General features: G+C 50.4%; 8 protein-coding genes across 8 annotated transcripts; 3 read left to right on the top strand and 5 right to left on the bottom strand.

The window, feature by feature from the left end:
- Positions 1 to 706: 706 nt before the first annotated feature.
- On the top strand, positions 707 to 1,771 carry N7484_006610 (uncharacterized protein; the record flags this gene model as incomplete). Its single annotated transcript, XM_057117028.1, has 2 exons — positions 707 to 787; positions 839 to 1,771. The coding sequence occupies 2 exons, from the start codon at positions 707 to 709 to the stop codon at positions 1,769 to 1,771; spliced, it is 1,014 nt and encodes a 337-aa protein (XP_056972911.1).
- Positions 1,772 to 2,157: 386 nt separating this feature from the next.
- On the bottom strand, positions 2,158 to 3,524 carry N7484_006609 (endoplasmic reticulum-Golgi intermediate compartment family protein; the record flags this gene model as incomplete). Its single annotated transcript, XM_057117027.1, has 3 exons — positions 2,158 to 2,669; positions 2,728 to 3,306; positions 3,437 to 3,524. The coding sequence occupies 3 exons, from the start codon at positions 3,522 to 3,524 to the stop codon at positions 2,158 to 2,160; spliced, it is 1,179 nt and encodes a 392-aa protein (XP_056972910.1).
- An 882-nt stretch (positions 3,525 to 4,406) lies between these two features.
- N7484_006608 (putative protein kinase) lies at positions 4,407 to 8,974 on the bottom strand (the record flags this gene model as incomplete). Its single annotated transcript, XM_057117026.1, has 5 exons — positions 4,407 to 4,451; positions 4,508 to 7,467; positions 7,550 to 8,538; positions 8,618 to 8,810; positions 8,875 to 8,974. 5 exons carry the CDS (start codon positions 8,972 to 8,974, stop codon positions 4,407 to 4,409), a joined length of 4,287 nt encoding a protein of 1,428 aa, XP_056972909.1.
- A 797-nt stretch (positions 8,975 to 9,771) lies between these two features.
- On the top strand, positions 9,772 to 11,484 carry N7484_006607 (PEX28-32 family peroxisomal membrane protein; the record flags this gene model as incomplete). The annotated part of the gene is made up of 3 exons (XM_057117025.1): positions 9,772 to 9,932; positions 9,994 to 10,128; positions 10,191 to 11,484. The coding sequence occupies 3 exons, from the start codon at positions 9,772 to 9,774 to the stop codon at positions 11,482 to 11,484; spliced, it is 1,590 nt and encodes a 529-aa protein (XP_056972908.1).
- Positions 11,485 to 11,669: 185 nt separating this feature from the next.
- On the bottom strand, positions 11,670 to 12,445 carry N7484_006606 (nucleolar protein 16; the record flags this gene model as incomplete). The annotated part of the gene is made up of 2 exons (XM_057117024.1): positions 11,670 to 12,249; positions 12,318 to 12,445. 2 exons carry the CDS (start codon positions 12,443 to 12,445, stop codon positions 11,670 to 11,672), a joined length of 708 nt encoding a protein of 235 aa, XP_056972907.1.
- A 210-nt stretch (positions 12,446 to 12,655) lies between these two features.
- Positions 12,656 to 14,034, top strand: N7484_006605 (Zn(2+) transporter YKE4; the record flags this gene model as incomplete). The annotated part of the gene is made up of 4 exons (XM_057117023.1): positions 12,656 to 12,787; positions 12,837 to 12,987; positions 13,040 to 13,964; positions 14,019 to 14,034. 4 exons carry the CDS (start codon positions 12,656 to 12,658, stop codon positions 14,032 to 14,034), a joined length of 1,224 nt encoding a protein of 407 aa, XP_056972906.1.
- Positions 14,035 to 14,610: 576 nt separating this feature from the next.
- On the bottom strand, positions 14,611 to 15,801 carry N7484_006604 (mannosyltransferase complex subunit MNN9; the record flags this gene model as incomplete). Its single annotated transcript, XM_057117022.1, has 2 exons — positions 14,611 to 14,631; positions 14,689 to 15,801. 2 exons carry the CDS (start codon positions 15,799 to 15,801, stop codon positions 14,611 to 14,613), a joined length of 1,134 nt encoding a protein of 377 aa, XP_056972905.1.
- A 607-nt stretch (positions 15,802 to 16,408) lies between these two features.
- On the bottom strand, positions 16,409 to 17,672 carry N7484_006603 (uncharacterized protein; the record flags this gene model as incomplete). The annotated part of the gene is made up of 5 exons (XM_057117021.1): positions 16,409 to 16,828; positions 16,886 to 17,159; positions 17,218 to 17,373; positions 17,438 to 17,447; positions 17,525 to 17,672. 5 exons carry the CDS (start codon positions 17,670 to 17,672, stop codon positions 16,409 to 16,411), a joined length of 1,008 nt encoding a protein of 335 aa, XP_056972904.1.
- Positions 17,673 to 18,361: the final 689 nt, after the last annotated feature.

Below are 18,361 nucleotides of genomic sequence, written 5' to 3'. Positions count from 1 at the left end.
TGTGTCGTGGGAATGTGCTCGAGGGTAGCATGTCTCCGGATGATCTATGGATTATGCTTGATCATACTGATTCTTATTGTTGATATAATAGGCATCAAAAGGACCTTGAAGTTTCCATACACGCACTGGGTATCTACAATGTCATCCCTTCTCCATAGATGATTTTAGCGCGGGGTTGCATCTTCTTTGAACATAGTAAGATCCAGTTATAATAGCCATGCGCCACTGCCTACATAGATTTTCATTCTCAATGAGACTAGCTATTGAGAGAACCTTTGGTTTAAGCATTCTCAGGAACTTTAGAATGTAACTACCGTATAAAGCATGCCAAATGTAGTAACAAGGACGCCCCACTGGCCACTTGGAATGTCGCTATACCCTTGTCTATAACAAAAATGGTACTCTACATTAGGCATGAACCGTATTTTTGGGCATCTAAATGAATAGCAAATACATTTACAGGTTTCAGTTTGCCTTATTCTTTGGCTTTTATATTTCATAGTCAGCCGCACCACTATATTTATCTCTCGTACTCTCTATCTCTCCCTTTCCCCTCCTCCCACCCTCTCACAACTCTCGATACTTGCCGTTATTGCTCTCACTTTGACCTAATTTTCAAGTCTCTTGGCTATCATTCGGATACCAAAGCAGCTAAGCTTACCTGTGCACTTCTAGAGATCCTATTCACAGCCCCTAAAGGGAAGCCATGGCCGAATCAACCCAAATGTGGATGGATTTCATATCTTCAAATGAAACTTACCAACTATTGAGGGACTTGAAGGAAAAAGTACGTAGCGTCTTGAGCATTATGAACTAAAACACCCTATAACATGCCTAGGGCTGGAAGAACGAAGACGGAGATCGATTCTTTGAGGAACGAAGAAAAACCGCATCGAACCCAACCCGAAGAACAAAAGAAAGCTTCTACAAAATGACTTGCCAAATCGGAGAGGGACTAGCAGAGGGCACTGACATATTCAAACCAAAGTCTCCTGGGCTCAAGGTCCTTGATCTCTGCATGGCACCAGGCGGGTTCACAACGGCAGCCGCGAACAACCTCTTAAAGCCACTGATCGACGGTATTACACTGCCACCCCAGATCGGCGGCTATGAAGTGCTAGCGAAGAAATACTGTCAGCATATTATCTATGCCGACATCACGATGTATCCCACGGAAATGGGATACGAGGGATCTATTCCGAGTGGGCATCCTGATGCGAACCATTTCAACACGAGTCGGCCTCTGCTTGATGACCATTATGATATTGTCATCTGTGGAGGAGCTGTAGGCCGAGACCACCCTAGAGAGGAATACCGTAGAGACTGTGAAGGAACACGACTGACAGTCTCTCAAATGGTGTTCGCGATGAATCGTCTCAAAAACGGCGGCTCTATGATCCTACTTCTGCATCGCATTGAGGCATGGGATACTGTTTGCATACTCAATGCTTTTAATCAGTTCTCAGATATCCAGCTCTACAAACACCCCAAGTGCCATGCTATCAAATCGTCTTTCTATCTAGTTGCGAGAAATCTCGACTTGGATCACCCCGTTGCAAAGCAATCAGTGTCGCATTGGAGAAGTCTTTGGAAATATCTGACCTTCAAGGAGTTTGAAGATGTCTCGTTACCCGACTCATGTCTTTTTGGATCAAATGATACTTTTGTTCGAAGCTTAATAGAGGATTTCGGTCCTCAATTCCAGAACATTGCGCAGCCTGTGTGGGAATGCCAGGCTAAAGCACTGCGCAAGCAGCCATTTACACAATGAGTTAGAGCTTGAGTGTACTTAAATTATGAATTGACGATGTTTATTTAGTAATTTCGATGCTATCATAAGTTCATGACCCACAGTTCTAGGCCTGGTCGGAATTCAGCTAAACCTTGCACCAATGTTGTTTTAAATATGCTGCTGTTACCTCAGTTTTGAAGCCAGGACTGTCCAACTCTTGGACCGCGAACGAGTATGAATATTCACGTCTCATGATCGAGATCGGGAAAGGATTTAAGAGCGATGACCGGCGCCTCGGACGCTGGCTTGCACTCGATCTAATGAGTAGCGTAGACACCTAAACGCGATAAGTAGGATGACAAGCACCCATATAGAGATATAAATGTAACCATAAATTGAAACTAAAACCAAAAAGCTCGACAAAATCAATCCTTATAATGCTTTCCTGTCAAATATCCCTCAGGCTGCTCCTTCTTCCTCCTTCCAGCGATCTCGCTCACCCAACCCGAGATCTGATATATCCAACCACCAGTAACAAGGACTCCACTGACAGTGTTAATCACCCGGATGACAAGCGCCAGAAAACCACCCCTTTCTTCGCTAACAAGGAGCAGAATCGGCTCAATGTTGTACTTGAAAAAAATGCCCGGAACCAGTAAGGGGGTCTCAGGCATCTCTTCGGACTGGCTAGTCGCCGCATACTGGTTCGTGAAGACCGTGTTACGGCCAGTGCGAGCGGTGGCCGACGCCGGAGACCGGTTGTATGCGTCGAGAGCGCTTCGACCCTTAGTGTATAGAGTAGGCACGACGGAGAGGAAGTACTGGTATTTATAATAGTGCTTGTCGGTCTCGGCCATGGTTTTATCGAGAGGGTTCATTAACGTCGGGAAGTGAGGGCCGAAAGAAAGCTCGGTGATCATGTGCGAGAAATTGAAAGCTGGATTGAAGGATAAGTAGATGTTCAATCTTGGGACGAAAGCAAATTCAAAACATACCACTGTGATCTAAGTGCGGCGCAGACTCCCTATACCCATGACCTCTTGCTGTGATATGGAAATCTCCCTGCACTTTATTTCCCTCTAGACTACCGTAAATTCGACAAGAATCCGCAGTATCACCCCAACGCATCGAAGGGCCCTTCGCAAACTTGCGTCTGGGGTTGCGTCGCACCTCGCCCAGAACGTGGTGCGCATGTGCATCTGCCTCCTGTGCTGTCAATCGGTCCTCCTCCTCGTGGCTCAGTGTTTGGTACTCGTGCTTGTCCTTGTTTCGCTTCTGCATCCACAGGTTCCAGTTTGTTTCCTCGCGCTTGAGCATGTCGCTAGCTAAGATGCGGTCGCCGGCTGCGTCTTGGATGTTGACACGGAGGGTATCGCAGGGCATGTTGACGACGATATCGAGGTTGAGCTGAAGTTCATGGGAAACACCCTTCTCCACGCTAAAGTGGTGCTGTTCTGTGCCGCGCCACCATGTTTTTAGCTCGGAGAAGCTAAAGACAGTGCAGACGAGGAGAATAAGGACGGTCCATTGGCCACCACGGTGGGTTGGGGTTGTGTAGGAGGCTTTTGTTTTCGCTAATAGAGTAGAAAGATAAGCTTGCCATGTCTTTGTCTCATATTTGTGGTCAAATTGGGTGAGATTTAAGGTTGATGTTCGCGGATCGCTTGTCTGCATATGTGTAGCGTATGGGCAAAGGAGACTCACGGAAAGCATCAAATGTCTTCAGTCCCGAAAGAGCGCCTTTTTCTCCAAAGGCATCCTCATCGAGGCCTTTAGAGTCAAAGCCATTCATTGCGAATTGAAAGGACAACAGTGAAGGAACAGAAAAGGAAAGGTGGAGTGCGGGTCAGATAAGGCGATGAGGCCAAGTAGTCGATTCGCCGCGACCCACTCTGTCAGGTACATGATAGCCGCGACTTGCAGCGTTTCTCACTAATTGCCCGAATTCCAGCTCAGTAATGGAAAATCTAGCTATACTACTGAGGATTACTTATTGAATTTCCTACAAACCAGTGTATCTAGTTTTTAGAACATTAGACTTGGTAATATCAAGCTGTATGTCCCGTATTAACGAGGGTCCTTTCGTTGTCCACGAGTATATATATTTTGCGTCGATAACCTTCGCGAACACCAAGCTTCCAAGGCCCAGACTCAACACTGAGACTTCGAAACATGAAGGATTACCCTCCTGGGTAGATGCTTTGGAAGATAATCTTGGAAAGGGAATTTGCAATTGTGTACTTAGTATTCGTACTCCAGATCTATTATGGTAGGTATGTATCGTAGTAATGCATTGATTCAAAGCCAATCCGAATGCTCTACAGAAAGCCCACGGTCGTGAAACTCTCTCGGAGAGATGCAAAGAAATAAAACAACGTCAAACTGTACAAAAGCAGGACCGAAAAGGGCCTGATGGGGGTAATGATGGGTCATCAGTATAGAAGCGAGAGACAGCACAAACGAAAGACATGAACATAATAAAACCCCGTCGCATGAATCATATCAGGGCCCAGATGCAAATGCTGTCCACGAACATAAAAGGGTATAGGATGGATGCCGTCCTTTTGGCCGTGGGTTCCCTGAACCAGATCAACAAATGCATGATATGACAAACCACCTGATGCATGAGAGAACATGAGACAAGAACAAAGGAAAACGATAAAAACAAATATTATTACAGGGCGTAGGGGAGAAGAGGGTTTATTTGGTCCTCTGTCGGCTGGTCAGCTTTTGTTTTATGGTTCCTAACCAGCCACTGGCTCCGTGCTAACTCACCAAGCTGGTCGCTGCCGCCGCGGTAGCAAGGTCGGGCTTCCCACTGATGCTTCGTGCGGAAGCACGAGGCAGCGTGGTGGAATCCTTGACCGTTCGCTTGGCGGGGCTGGATGGCGGTGGACCATTGATTGTTGAATGGCGCTTCCCGGAGCCCTTGACCGGAGAATTACCAGATGCATCACGGCTGCGCAAGAATCCGCCAGTCTTCAAGGTTGAGCTGGGGGGCTCAGGCAGTGGGCGCCCACTTGAGGCGCCACGCTTAGATGGGGAGTTTGCGGTAGTCTGAGCATACATCCTGGGCCGAGCTGTCGGCTTGATACCGGTAAGGAATTCGTGTTTCAGCGCCTCGTGAGGGGTCATGCGCCGGCTCGGGTCCCAGCGCAGACAGAGAGTGATGAAATCCAGGAAAGCTTCATCATCGCACTTGAGAACTTGACGAAGCTCTTTGGAGCTGGGGCGACGGCGCCGGCCCTTCGACGAAACGGTCAGACGTGGCTTGCCCATGGAATCAAAGAACAACTTCTTGCGCGTGCTCTTTTCAATCAAGTGTTTCTCTGGAGGACCAAAGACTTCCATGATACAGGCCAGTTGCTCTTGTTCGTTTTCACCCGGGAAGATAGGATAACCGGTGAACAACTCAGCCAGGATACATCCAACACTCCACATGTCGATGGGCATACCGTATGACATGCCCAAGATGACCTCGGGTGAACGGTAGAAACGACTCTGGATATAAGTGTAGACCTTTTCATTTTCGAAACAACTAGAGCCAAAATCGATAACCCGAATTTCAGAATTCAACGGGTGAACGAGAAGAATGTTCTCGGGTTTCAAATCGCAGTGGATGACCTTCTTTGCATGCAAGAGGGTAAGACTGCTGAGCATTTGCTTTGTGAACCGCCGAATGAGCTTGATATTGAAACCTCGGAAGTCGTGCGCCTTGATGAACTCGTAAAGATTGATTCCGAGAAGTTCCGTTGATATGCAGAGATGACCACGGAAATAGAAATTCTCGACAAAGTTGACAACGCTGTGGCGGCGATCGGGATCCCAGTCCTTCAACTTCCGAAGAAGGTTGACTTCAATTAAAGCCTGTTGATGGAAACGTTTCTTATTGCGAATGATCTTGATTGCGACCAAAGCACCAGTCTTATGGTCGACACATCTTACCACTTGTCCGAAACTTCCCTTACCAAGGACATCCACAACCTCGTAACGGTATGCAAGGTGATCGCCCATCACGATGTTATAGTCGCCCCTATCGTCATCGTATCCGAAATTTGCAGCACCTGAGTGGAGATCCCCGACATGCTTCTTCGCATTTTGAGTGCCGCAGAAGAAAATGTCTCGGTAATCAATAATTTCACCGCGCTCAAATATGTTCAAATTGGCCATCTTGAGAGCCGCGGCGGGACTGACTCGATCCTTTGGTCCCGCTTTGCGACGCAGTTCATCCAATGCCTTGGCGGCGCTCTCAAAGTCTTTTCGTTTGGCTCCAAGCCTGCGCATCTCCTCATCCGCCACAACTATGTCAGCATCAACGCTGGCATCGGTCGGCCGAGAAGAAGCTGCGGCGCTAGAACGAGCAGAGTTGATGATTTTATGGACCGGAGACACATACGTGCTGTTGGGTCGGGCATTTAAGGGTTCAAGACTCCCAGAAGAATCATTGGAACGAGTTGGCTCCAGATTCACGCCTTGTTCACTGCTGACACTGGGCTTGCGAGGGGAAGCCGATTGCTTTGTTATACTAGACACAGAAGATTGACGGCGGGGCTTGAGGTAAGATGTCTTGACACTAGGACTTGTCGAAGGCACGGAAGACAAATTGTTCCAAGTTGCGGATGCCGGGAGTTTGGGTGGTGGCATATGGTCGTATTTGGCTGGATCCGTATCCATGTCAGACGAGGGAGTTATCTTGGAGTTGCTGCGAACTCGTGCAACATTCAAGCGATCCCGAAGCGAGGGGCCTGACACCGCAGTAGTGATTTCTGGTTCAGATGGGGTCGAAATCTGACTCAATCTTTCCGCAGCAGGGGTAAAAGTGGCACTCTGCGTCTGCGGGCGTGGACCAGTCAATTTATACGAATGAGATGCTCGGTTATCGGAATAGTCGCCGGTAGACTGGTGACGGAGAGCATTGAACTCGCTGCTGCTCTTGGGCAGTGTGTAGGATGCATATGGCGATATATTCCGGTTGCTATTGGGCGTATCGAGAGACTCAAACGCGCTAGTACTGCTGGCCGCCCGTAACGACGCCGCCGTTGCGCTAGAGCTGATCGCGAAGTGGGACGTACTGCTCCGTACCTGAGTAGCAGGTGCTTTATCTTCATCGTCGCGGAAAGACCAGAAGTTGGATGCCTTTGATGCAGTCATTGGCGTGCTTGGTGTCTTCGAAGTGACCTGGTTGGAAGGAGTGTAAGATTTCCGCTCTTCTGCTTCCCGGTCTCTTAAAGCTTCGATCTTGGTCGTCATTGGGGTGCCCAACGGTAGAAGGTTCAAAGGAGGCAGCTTCAATGGTTGCAAGCCCTTGCGACCCAAAACCGTGGACGTCCGTGTTCGCGACTCCGGCGTTTTCGCCGCCCGTTCAGTCGTATATTCATTATTGTTGTCATCGGCGATAGCACCGTGTCGGCTCTGGGGTTCTTTGTCCGAATCCTGTGTAATATTCAATAGGCTGATATCCACTGGTAAGCTGGACTTCCTTGGGGCCGGAAAGACCGGCGCGTCCAATTCACCCTTGGGGGATTCATAGGCCTTGGGGATTGCGGGGACCGGAGGCACTTCTTCCTCCGCATTCGACGATGATTGTTCCGTGCGCGGCTTGGGCGTGGGTAATCGCGAGGATGAGAAATTCTGGGAAAGACGTGGCTGAAGCGAGCTGCTGGAGTTCCGGATGGAGTTGTAGCTGGTATTTGAGGACAGCGATAACCCAGAGCTGTAGGACTTGCGGTTTGGATCTGGCGTGGTCCGGTTAGAGGATGGGGTGATGCTTTTTCTTGGGAGGAAGGAGGGGGATTGGGTCGAGGAAAGAGGCCGAACAGGAAGGGGCTCTGTTTGTGTGGGGGGGGGTATGTGGCATGGGAGGTGCAGGAGGTGCGATGGACATCCGCTTCATGCGGCGTGCATCCGTGGGACTAATGGTACGGGCGCCTAAACCAGTTGCGTGCGGCATGACAGACATACGCTTGGAAGATGAACACGAAGAAGTGGGCGTTGTAGCAGCAGGATTCCCGGTCGTATTCTTGACCGGTGTGCGAACAGCATTAGTCGAGGACGATCGGCTGTGGTCCGAGGTTCCAGTCGCGGTCAAATAAGCCCCGCGTGGCTCTCGCGCAGTTGGCTGGAAAGACTTTGCCTTGAGGCTTCGAACGGAGGAGGGCACTTTAGGCTCATCCCGTCCCGAGTCTGGCTGTGTACCCCGCGGCCGAAGGAGATTGTTCGGGTCTCGCGATGGGTCGGTGCTGACCTTGCGAGCACTCAAGCTGGCGCGTCTCGCTGAAGCACTCGTGGGTGCGAATGCGCCGGAGCTGATTGACTTGCGAGATGCGCGCGCCCCGACAGTGGGACTATTACCACCATTAGCGGCCGGCTGAGCGAGACTTTGACGTCGCGATCGCGTGTTGCTGGAGGTCGTGAGCATCCCAGGGGTTGGAACATTTTGACCATGGAAGCGTGATACTTCACTCTTCCGGCGGGTGGACGCGTTTCTTGTGCGATCCGAGATATTGCTCTCATAGCTGTGATTCGTCCAGGAGCTGTTGGTTGAATGGCCTGAGTCCCTATTCTCAGACCCTACGCCTCCATTACCAGGCATGGGGAAATGATTCAAGCTTGGCTCCGCCATTATGCTGTTGTGGAAGTCGTCGAAATTTATTGGCGCCAAAAAATCCATGTTGTCCGGGGGAATCTGAGTGGTGTCTTGCTTTGCCAAATTTCCCACACTCGTAGATCGGAGATTATAACCCTTAGACTCGTTGGTGGAGTCGACCGATGAGGTTTCGGAGTGGAAGTAGCCACCGGACGGTTTGCTATAAAAAGCCACAATTAGTTATTATTGCTGAAACAATGATTGCCCGCTGCGAAAATCAGGGGGCAGTCAACACCCACCTCCAACGCGAAGCGTCCTGTGGTCGCGGCCCCTGAGGAACATTGCCTCGAACAGACAATTGCCTCCGAGTCGTCCCCCCAACACGGGGTCCTGCTACCCCTCTCGAGGGTTGAGAATCAAAATTGGTCGTAGAATTCGTATGGAAATTGGTTGAAGCGGCCTTTACAAGACGTCTGCGGGCAGGGGTTTCCGCTATTGCAAAGTATGTGAGCGATAATATTCTTACATTATGAGAATTAGCTCTCATCTGACTTACCTCCAGAGCCCGAGTCATCGTTCCTAGACGGGTTGGATGAGCGGGATTGTACAGAGCCAGCTTGACCCCTCCCTGGAGTTTGGGATGGGTTGGCGGGCATATTTCCCAATCACAGTCCGATTGAAACAGGACCGATCCTTAATTTGACAGCCCGATGCGCTGACCAGACCGAGAAATGCCAGGGACTGGCAGCAATGGCATTCAGGAGAAAGCGGGTTTGAAATCCCCACTCGGAAGAGCCTTGAGCACAGTCGCGCGACTCGTCAAATTGCGGTTACCGGTCCATATCGGGGCGTAACAAAGGAACGGCCGTATGCGATGCCCGAGATAATGTGCAGTCGGGACGTTAAGGGAGATCACTGAGGGTGGGAAATTTCCAATCACCCAAAAATAATTTTGGTGTAGCTTTGGTCGTGTTGCTGGGGCAGGTGCTAAGGCGGTCGCAGGGTATCAGGATCCACCAACAAAGCACCACAAAGGGAATTAGGAATAGGTAGGAATGTCAAAGAACACCTAATGTGTCCTGTGAAGGAGGAAAAGAAAAGGACAAAAAGGACCAAAAGACAGGAGCAAGAGTATCCGCATTTAGTCTCGGAACTTCCCCTGATTGTAAACTGTGTTTGTATGGTACAACGGCTTACTAGATTACCCGCCATTGGAAATGAACCCCACATAGAACGTGCTGATCGTAGGAGGTAATATCGTATCAGCAATACACATAGTTAAGCCATGGGGACAACGATTTATCGCCCGATCTATAAGGCAGCGAACTAGCAACAGCATGTGCTTGGAGCCATAGAATGATCTCCCCTCGGCAGCTTTCCTCTTTCCATATTGCTTTTCTTGTCTACCTCTTCCTCTAAATTCGTCTAACTGCCATGCTCCCGATCTTTCAAGATGGATGATCCAGCTTCAGAAAATCGGACGGATTGCAACCAGCCCTCGGGCTCGGGCTTGTCCATGTTGAAGCCGCGGCAGAGACAAGGCTCACCTGACAGCGCGCACTCGCGATCATCTTCCATGTCGAAAAACTCCCTTCAGGACCGACTATTTAACAAGTAAGTGTCTGCCTAGGATCTGAAGATGCATGTGACGAAGGGTAGTCTGATATAAATCCAGGCTTCTGCAACAAGTCATCCCAGCAGACGATGACGCGGAAACCGTCACTGGGGACAAGGTTATGGCGAACTCCCCTAAAAAACCACCGTTCAGTCTCCCAGCAATGACAAATAATTTTCGCCGATTTAATGCAAGGTAAGTGTCAGCCCACTTGACCCCTCTAGGTATACTAGATGTGGAGACTGACTCTCATATAGAATCGGTGTGGTATTTCTCTTCCAGGCCCAGGCAGAGGGTCTGTTCAGTTGGAAGACACCAACCCACACCCTGTCTTTTCTCTTCGTATATTCCTTCATCTGCTTGGATCCACACTTGTTATTAGTGCTCCCGCTGGTGGTTTTCCTGCTCTTTATCATGGTGCCAGCTTTCCTGACTCGCCACCCTCCACCACCTTCTACATCCACCTCCAGCACGACACCCTATTACTCCTATGAAGGCCCAGCACTAGCACCAGCCAAAACCATCAAGCCGGCCCCTGAGACATCTAAGGACTTTTTCCGCAACATGCGCGATCTACAGAATTGCATGGCAGATTTCTCCGACGCTCATGATGCAACAGTCTCCGTAGTTGCGCCACTCACCAACTTCTCCAACGAAAAGCTATCCTCGGCTATCTTTTTAGGCTGTGCAGTGGCTACAGTGGTGCTATTTTTGACAGCACATCTTGTACCGATTCGGCTGATCATGCTAGCGGCCGGGAATGCAGGTATCTTGTCGAATAACCCCAAAGTGCGACAATTCTTCTACGGTTTGATGCAGGACGTGAGCGGAGTAGGAGATCAAGACGTGCCCCTCAGCAATGAAGCTGAGCGTGAGTTGTTTGGACAACCAGTCCCGAAAACGCCATCCGCGGCCGCGTCAGCTCTGGAACAATTAGCGGACATCTCCCTAGACACCGAACCGGAAGAACGGGAGGTCGAGATCTTTGAAATTCAGCACCGAGCTCCAGGGGCTTCAGAATCAGGCTGGGAGAATTTCTTGTTCAGCCCACTACCATATGATCCATTGTCTCCGTCTCGGATCGCAGGCGATCGGCCCCGTGGGTGTCGATTCTTTGACGATGTCCGCGCGCCATCAGGATGGAAGTGGAAGAGCAAGAAGTGGGAACTTGACCTAGACTGCCGGGAATGGGTGGTGGAGCGCATGATTACTGGCGTTGGCTTTGAGATTCCAGGTGTGACGCCAGAAGGCAATGCTATCATCGACGAGGTTGGAGGCTGGGTCTGGGACCTTCCGGTTGAACTATCCGCCAGCGAAGACGAAGAAATGACTGCGATGGCCTATGGAGACTTGCCACCAGAGAGAAGACAAGATCGTACACCGTCAAAAGGAAGCCGGGGCAAGGCTGCCATCCGAGACTGGGAAGAAGGAAACCCTGCTTCGTTTGGGGTGGGAGAATGGCGACGTCGTCGATGGGTGCGGATTGTGCAGCGCATGAACATCCCTCCGGCGGGCACTACGACCGTCACATACTCGACCCTAGGCCATTAATGAATAGTCACGAAATGAAAATATAATATTTGCTCGATCCGAGCCACTATTTACTGCTCAAGATTTATCTGTCATGGATATGCGTACAAACACTAGACCACTTTTTGTTTTCTGAAACACAACCCAGAGAACGCCCGAATCGCCGTAACCGAATGCTAGAGAGATACGTGCAAGAGCCCGTTAATTTACTCCTGGGACTGTTTCCACTGCTGCCACTTGTCGATTCTCCGCCGCAAATCTCCCACGCTCTGCTGCATAGGATTGAGCTTGCGGTCCCGGACCATGGCCATAAGGTCATCGCCGTGCTTCTCGACGAGCCGTGAAACCCATTCGATCTCGCGAGTGCTCAGGTGTCGGGGCTTCTTAGTCTTCTCGGCAACGCCCTCCCGATTGGCTTGACGCTCAAGCTTCTTCACAACATCGGTGCCGGAAGAATTACCCTGAAAATCCAAAACCTTGTCCTCGATATCGTTCAAAGGGTCGTTCAGCGGGTTGGCACGTTTGCGCAAGCGACCAGCAACTTCGATTTGCTCATCCTCACGGATGACACGAATAATGTTTCCAGTTTCGGGATCACGCTCGACACGAATCTCGCCGAGTTCGATCTGAGCAGCGGCCTTACCACTGTCGCGGATCTGCAGAGAGTGGGAAGCGTTGGCATCATCTTCTGTTCCGGGAAGGCGTTCACGACCACCGGTGGGGGCGTTGAGTTTGTGGAGAAGACCCAGGTTCTTGTAGTTTTGTGTCAGAGTGAGGTTCTTGTCCCTAGATTCGGCATTAGTGTTTTGATCTATTGATTTTTTTTTCTTTCATTCCTTCAGATCGTTGCGTACCAGTTCTCAGCGATGATGGCGTTGCCCAGCACATTAATCTTCTTGTTACCGCTCTTGAGACGGTTGTTCTTGGCTTTGGCCTTGGACAAGCCGGACCGATTCTTCTTCTTCTGCAGGAGTTTACCCATTTTGTTGTATAAAAAGTGGTATTGGTTTGCAGATTGCGCGGCCCAGAAACTTTTTTTTTCGCCCTCCGCACGGAAGGCGGTGAGCTGCCCAGAGTCTATCAGGGTCCGATAAGTGCTTAGTGGTGCGATGCCGGGTCGATAAGACCGCCCCCACGGCTTGTTTTGGTTTCCACTTTCTGCTCTCAGGAGACTTCTCTTTGCTATATCACAATGGCTTACCGGATTTTTTCTCATCGGACAGGCCTCGCGATTGCGGCAGGATGCTTCCTATTCTCGGCTTTAGCCGCGGCTAACGTTCGTCCGGAGGACATGTCTGTTAGCCAGATCGAGGAACAGCTGCAGGTACGGAAGAACACGCCGGCTCATTTTGCAGTTAGACTTACATTAGTAGAATTGCCCTCTTGTTGAATCTCTCAATCAGCACAAACAGGCTACAGCCCCAGAAACTGCGAGCTTAACTGCCCAGATATTCGCTGTTCTCTTTCCGGGGAGCCCTGCCGTGAACGCCCTGCTCGCGACGCTGTACATTTCCGGTCCTCCCAGTAAGCTCATACAGTCTGAATTGATGCAATTGTACTATACTGACAGCTCTAGACTTCCTTCTTGCATTATGTCCACCCAACATCGATCCCTCCTCTCTGTCCGTAATGGTCGCTTTCGCCGTCGGCGGATTACTGGGCGACACCCTGTTCCACCTTCTCCCAGAGATTTTCCTTGGTGAAGACTCCCCCGATCACGTCAGTTTTGTAATGGTTGAACCGAATAAGAACCTTCTCCTCGGTCTAGGGATCATGGTTGGATTCTTTACCTTTGTTGCAATGGACAAGACGTTGCGCATTGCAACGGGCGGCGAAGGGGGCCACGACCACTCGCACGGACATTCGCACACAGAAGTATCCTCTGCATCCACAAGCGGTGCGGAGACTGGTAAGGTCGGTGATCTGAAGCAGCGCAAGTCGAACAACAAGTCCGTCGAACCTGCTTCCGACCCCTCTCACGAGGAGAAGGAAATCAACCCCAGCGTTAAGCTAGGCGGATACCTCAACCTGATTGCTGATTTCACGCACAATATCACGGATGGTCTGGCCCTTTCTTCTTCATTTTATGCCTCGCCTACCCTCGGTGCAACCACCACTGTTGCCGTGTTCTTCCACGAAATCCCGCATGAGGTCGGTGACTTCGCTTTGCTCATTCAGTCTGGCTTCTCAAAGCGCAAGGCTATGGGTGCTCAGTTCGTCACCGCCATAGGCGCATTCCTGGGCACCTGCATTGGAATCGCGGTGCAGGAGTTTGGCGGAAGCGGCGCTGTGCTGGAGGATGCGCCTGCTTCTGGTCTTTGGGGCACTAGCCTCACCTGGGGTGATATGCTGCTTCCCTTTACCGCGGGAACTTTCCTATATGTTGGAACAGTGGCTGTCATTCCTGAGTTGCTGGAGACTGGAAAGAACAAGGGCGCCGAGGTACGCAAGACCATTACTCAGTTCTTGGCCATTGCTCTCGGTGCGGGAATCATGCTTGCGTGAGTATCATCATTTGGATTAATTTTGATTACTTTTTACTGACATGGTTATAGTATCTCTTGGCATTGAGAATTTCCAAGCTTGGACTAGTGATATTTGGTAGGAGCTGCTCCACCAATAGAAAAATAAGTGTGAAGATTAAGTTGTCCGTGCGGACGAACCTGGTGGGAACATGTATCACCACCAAGGTTCCTTTATACAATATAAATCTAGTGAGAATCGATCAACCTTTTTGACCCGTTTAAGTTTATGGACTACACCTGGACATCAACAAATCAAGATACAGACTTCTTTCAGAGTTCATGTCTAGAAATCCAAATGTCTTTGAATTCTCAATTCTAACGCCAACAAACTCCCCATGTCTAGCGACCTGACTATGGAGAGACCAGTTAGTCAATTTCGTCATGCAAGCAAAGGATATAATCAAATTTGATGTTCTGCAAAAAGGAAAAGAGAAATCAAGCGAGAAAATGAAGAATGGCCATCCCAGAAAATGAACAAGGACCCCGAACAGAAAATATAGACGCCGAAGGATGCGCAATTTGCCTCATAAGCAAGGTCAAGATGAAAATACATGATTGGCGCACGGCGCCCAACCCATGCATGAGTTTAAAACAAGATTTGCGAATGGAAGACGAGCAACAGCTACTCGTTATAGTGGTAGACCTATATTGCATGTTAGTATGAATTGATGCCACGGAAACCCAGATAGAAACCACATACGAAATAATCCGGCAGCCCAAATACCGCATAGCCTAATCGTCGTGCCATCTTAGCGAATCCTTCCGTCTCAACAAGGTGGTAGAATGGGAACGCAGGGAACATGGCGCCATCGCGATGTACATCCGCTTTCACCATCAAAGCAGTACCGCCAACGCCATCCAGGGCGACCATGCGGTGGGGGTCAAGAGCAGAAAAGTCCGGCAGATACGCCATGAGGGTGCGATACGTAGGAAGCTCCGCATAACCCTCGAGGAGGATCTCATCGGGACCCATATTCGCCGCCAACGCCTGCGCCTCTTCGCTGTCCACCCATGAATTGTAGTCGTAGGGACGGACATCCCATTTGCGCTCCTTCGAGTCGTAGTAGCGCTGGAAGCAATTGGGCACAATGACGGGCTGATCGTGACGTGTAAGGTCCTGGATGAGCGTGGAGGGAGTCTCCACGATATCGGCGTCGAGCCAGAGAACCCACGAGGTGCTTGGGCCAAGGGTTGTGAAGACGAGGCTGTTCCGGGCGCGACTCATGGACTCACGGCGTTCCTTCTGCGCGGCCATTTGGTGACGGACTTTCTCGTCTTGGGACTGAATCGGCGGGTCGAAGTCCTGACGTAGGATTGAAATACTCGCGAACCGGTCGTCGATGGGGCCTGACTGTGTGCGGGAGATGGCTTTCTCTAGAGCTGCGACGGCCGCGTTGCCATCTTTCGTCTTGGGAGCGATGAAGCCCAGAGATATCAGCTCATGAGGATATGACAGTTTCTCCAGGTTGTTCCAGTATTCTGGGAAAAAGCGAGCTAGCGGGGTGAGAATGAGGATGCGCTCGCCGTTGGCCGCGGAGGTGCCCGTGCTGGTGAGATTGTTGAGATCGTAATGAACAACCGGTGGGGCCGCTCGGTAGCCATCACTTCGAATCGGCTGTGACTTGAGAAAGGGTTTTGTCGGTGGGGAGAGAGGGTGTTCGGCTGCATCGTTTTGTCGCTGTTGCGATGTTGCGGCGGCTCCTGCGGAGGGTGTAGAGGGCGATAAGAGAAAACAGATGAATCCAAAGGCCAGCAGAGCTGCCAGCACAAGGCTGGTGGGACTTGTACGTCGCATTGAGCGTGCGACGGCCATGGCCGTTCCGACCAAATGTCCAAATTGAAGATGTACAAGTGTTGAAAGTGGCCGGATCCTCAATCTGAAACGGCGATTGACCCAATGCCTCAGGCAACAAGGGTCCAGGATTAAACCTTGGCGTTAACCTAAATTGCTTCGCTGACGAGAGAGTATAATAATAATGACCCCTGTCGTTTCAAGGCGGACGAGCAAGGACGAGGGAAGGAACTTGAAGGAAGAGAGAGATAAAATCTTGCAAATGTACTTTTGGCCAACCGGAAAGAGACATATGGTACTAGCACTATACTACACTATCCACCTCAGCAGCCTCGGCCTTCAATGGTTCTCATACCAAAATGGTCTCGGAATCAACTCGCCGAGGATGCCGAGAATCCAGGAACAGTTGCCCGAGCACCTGTTCACCGAAAGCGGCTATATTATTTGACTGTGAACATTCTTGAGCTCGGACCCGTGCGTTTCCGTCGAATGATGTACGGAGCTTCGATAATCGCAAGAATCGGATATCTTCATGCTAATCAGTAGATGTATGTCTATGTATGTCCATGTTCTTTTGTGCGATTTTCAAAGTCTTATTATGTACATTTCGGAATCATCATAGTCTCGCTCATGGCAAGGCCCGCATCACTCCCTCAAATGCAACCAGGGCCATAGCATTCGCCGGGAACGCCCTGATAAAGCATGGCACAAAGCCCCGCCAGTACCCTCTCCACCCACGTTCACGCCCGACAGCCACAGCCGCATCTTTCCAGCTTCGGAACTGTCTATGGCCATCGTTCAGAGACCCGCCCATCGGATCTGTCATCAGACGCTGTTTCACCACGTCCGATGGATAAGCGGCGACCCAGAAGACCTGAGCTGAGATGCCTCCAGCCCAAAAGTTAATTGCGGGCGCCGAGAGGTTGGTGTTCTTCTGCATGTACCGAGTAATCAGGTCGTAGGAGCCCCACCAACAAAAGAAAAAGGAGCGGAAGAACATGGTAGCACACAGGCCACGGTACACCCCGCTGATACCATGTGTGCGAAGCTAAACCCAGACTGTCAGCAAATCAAGCCATGTTTCCAGTTTATCCTTGAAGCTTACAATTTTGCGAATGCAGTCGATGGGACCGCTGTACATGCGCTTGCTCTTGTCCGCAGCATACTGCACCTGAAGCCGAGCCTTGATGTGTTCAACTGGGGCGGCAACAAGGCTAACCGTCATTCCCGACATGACACCAGCGATACCATGGCCAAATGTTGGAAGCGTTTTTAAATCAGGTTGGCTGCGTGTGAAAGGGATGTATGGGCGGAGGCCAGGATTAGAAAAGACATTTTCGAGGAGGAGCCGTCGGTATAGTGTCAGTGATCCTAGCATACTGCATAAATGAGAGGAATTAGCGTCGAAATGTACGTTGTATCGTAAGAAACACCTACACAGAGTCCATCACCATCCACCCAACTAGCGGTGGACTTGCACCCTTGTACAAGCCTCGCACACCCTCTTTTCTTATTGTCTGCATGGTGCAATCCAAAGGCCCCTTAAAGTGACCATCTTTGCTTGTCTGAAGGCGGACTTTAATTGTATCGAAGCTGTCCAGAAAGAACCTTGTCAATAAGGATGAAGGGAATATACTGGGGATTTCGCGACACGTACGGATGACCAACTAAGAAACAAAGTAAGCAACGATTCAGGTTATGGCAAGACTTTTCAGCGAAATAACCACGGCTGCGATTGACTTACCACTCAACTTTGCAATGCCGGAGAAGATTCCACCCACAAAGCCCTTATAGTCCTTCTTTGTCGAGGTAGCGGGAGCTGATGCGGGTGTGGGCATTGGCGCAAGGTTCGTACTCCCCGCTCCTTTGGATGGAGAACTGTGTTCAGTCATATTGAAAGTGTATAAATTGCAAAGGCGCCTGCGCCGGTATTTCCAGCTGAGAGAACCAAGAATGGAGCGTCAGCGCGTCTCGATGAAGCGGAGTGGTCGCGCGACAAGCGGGAGCAGAGAGCAGCTCAATGATGGCTGGCAGGGCTGCGGATGGGGTTGTTTTTGAGGGGCAAGATATCGCGCGGGGCCCTGAACCAGATCTATGGGGTATCAAGGGACTGGTAAGGGTGAAGAGAAGAATAGAAACTCTTCAATGATCGGCCTTGAAGGCCCCGCATCCGCTGGTTTCTTTCGGGGAGGAAGGGTGCGGCTCCGGGATCAGGTCCGATCTCGCGGACACCTCAGGTATTCAGAGTTCTGCCAATCAGCGATCAAGGATCTGAGCAGCTCAACACGTACCTTGATGTTATGCTGGCGCAACGAAATGACATGTTTCTTGATCACCGTTCACTAGACCTGGAGGAGGATGTTAAGGAGACAGAGTAGAGCTCACCAATGACATTCAATAACCGAAATGACCAACTTAAGCCTACCAAGTCCCCTTCAATGGGAATCAAACCTCGGGGTGATACATTGAGCCTGCCATACCCGTCATTGGTGATCAAACCTCGGGGTGCTAAAATGAGCCTGCCACGCCCGTCATTGGTGATCAAACCTCGGGGTGCTAAAGTGAGCCTGCCATACCCGTC

Source organism: Penicillium longicatenatum (assembly GCF_028827895.1).
Source record: "Penicillium longicatenatum strain IBT 33135 chromosome Unknown contig_3_segment0_segment0, whole genome shotgun sequence".
NCBI lineage: Eukaryota > Fungi > Ascomycota > Eurotiomycetes > Eurotiales > Aspergillaceae > Penicillium > Penicillium longicatenatum.
This window is presented reverse-complemented; position numbering and strand designations above follow the sequence as displayed.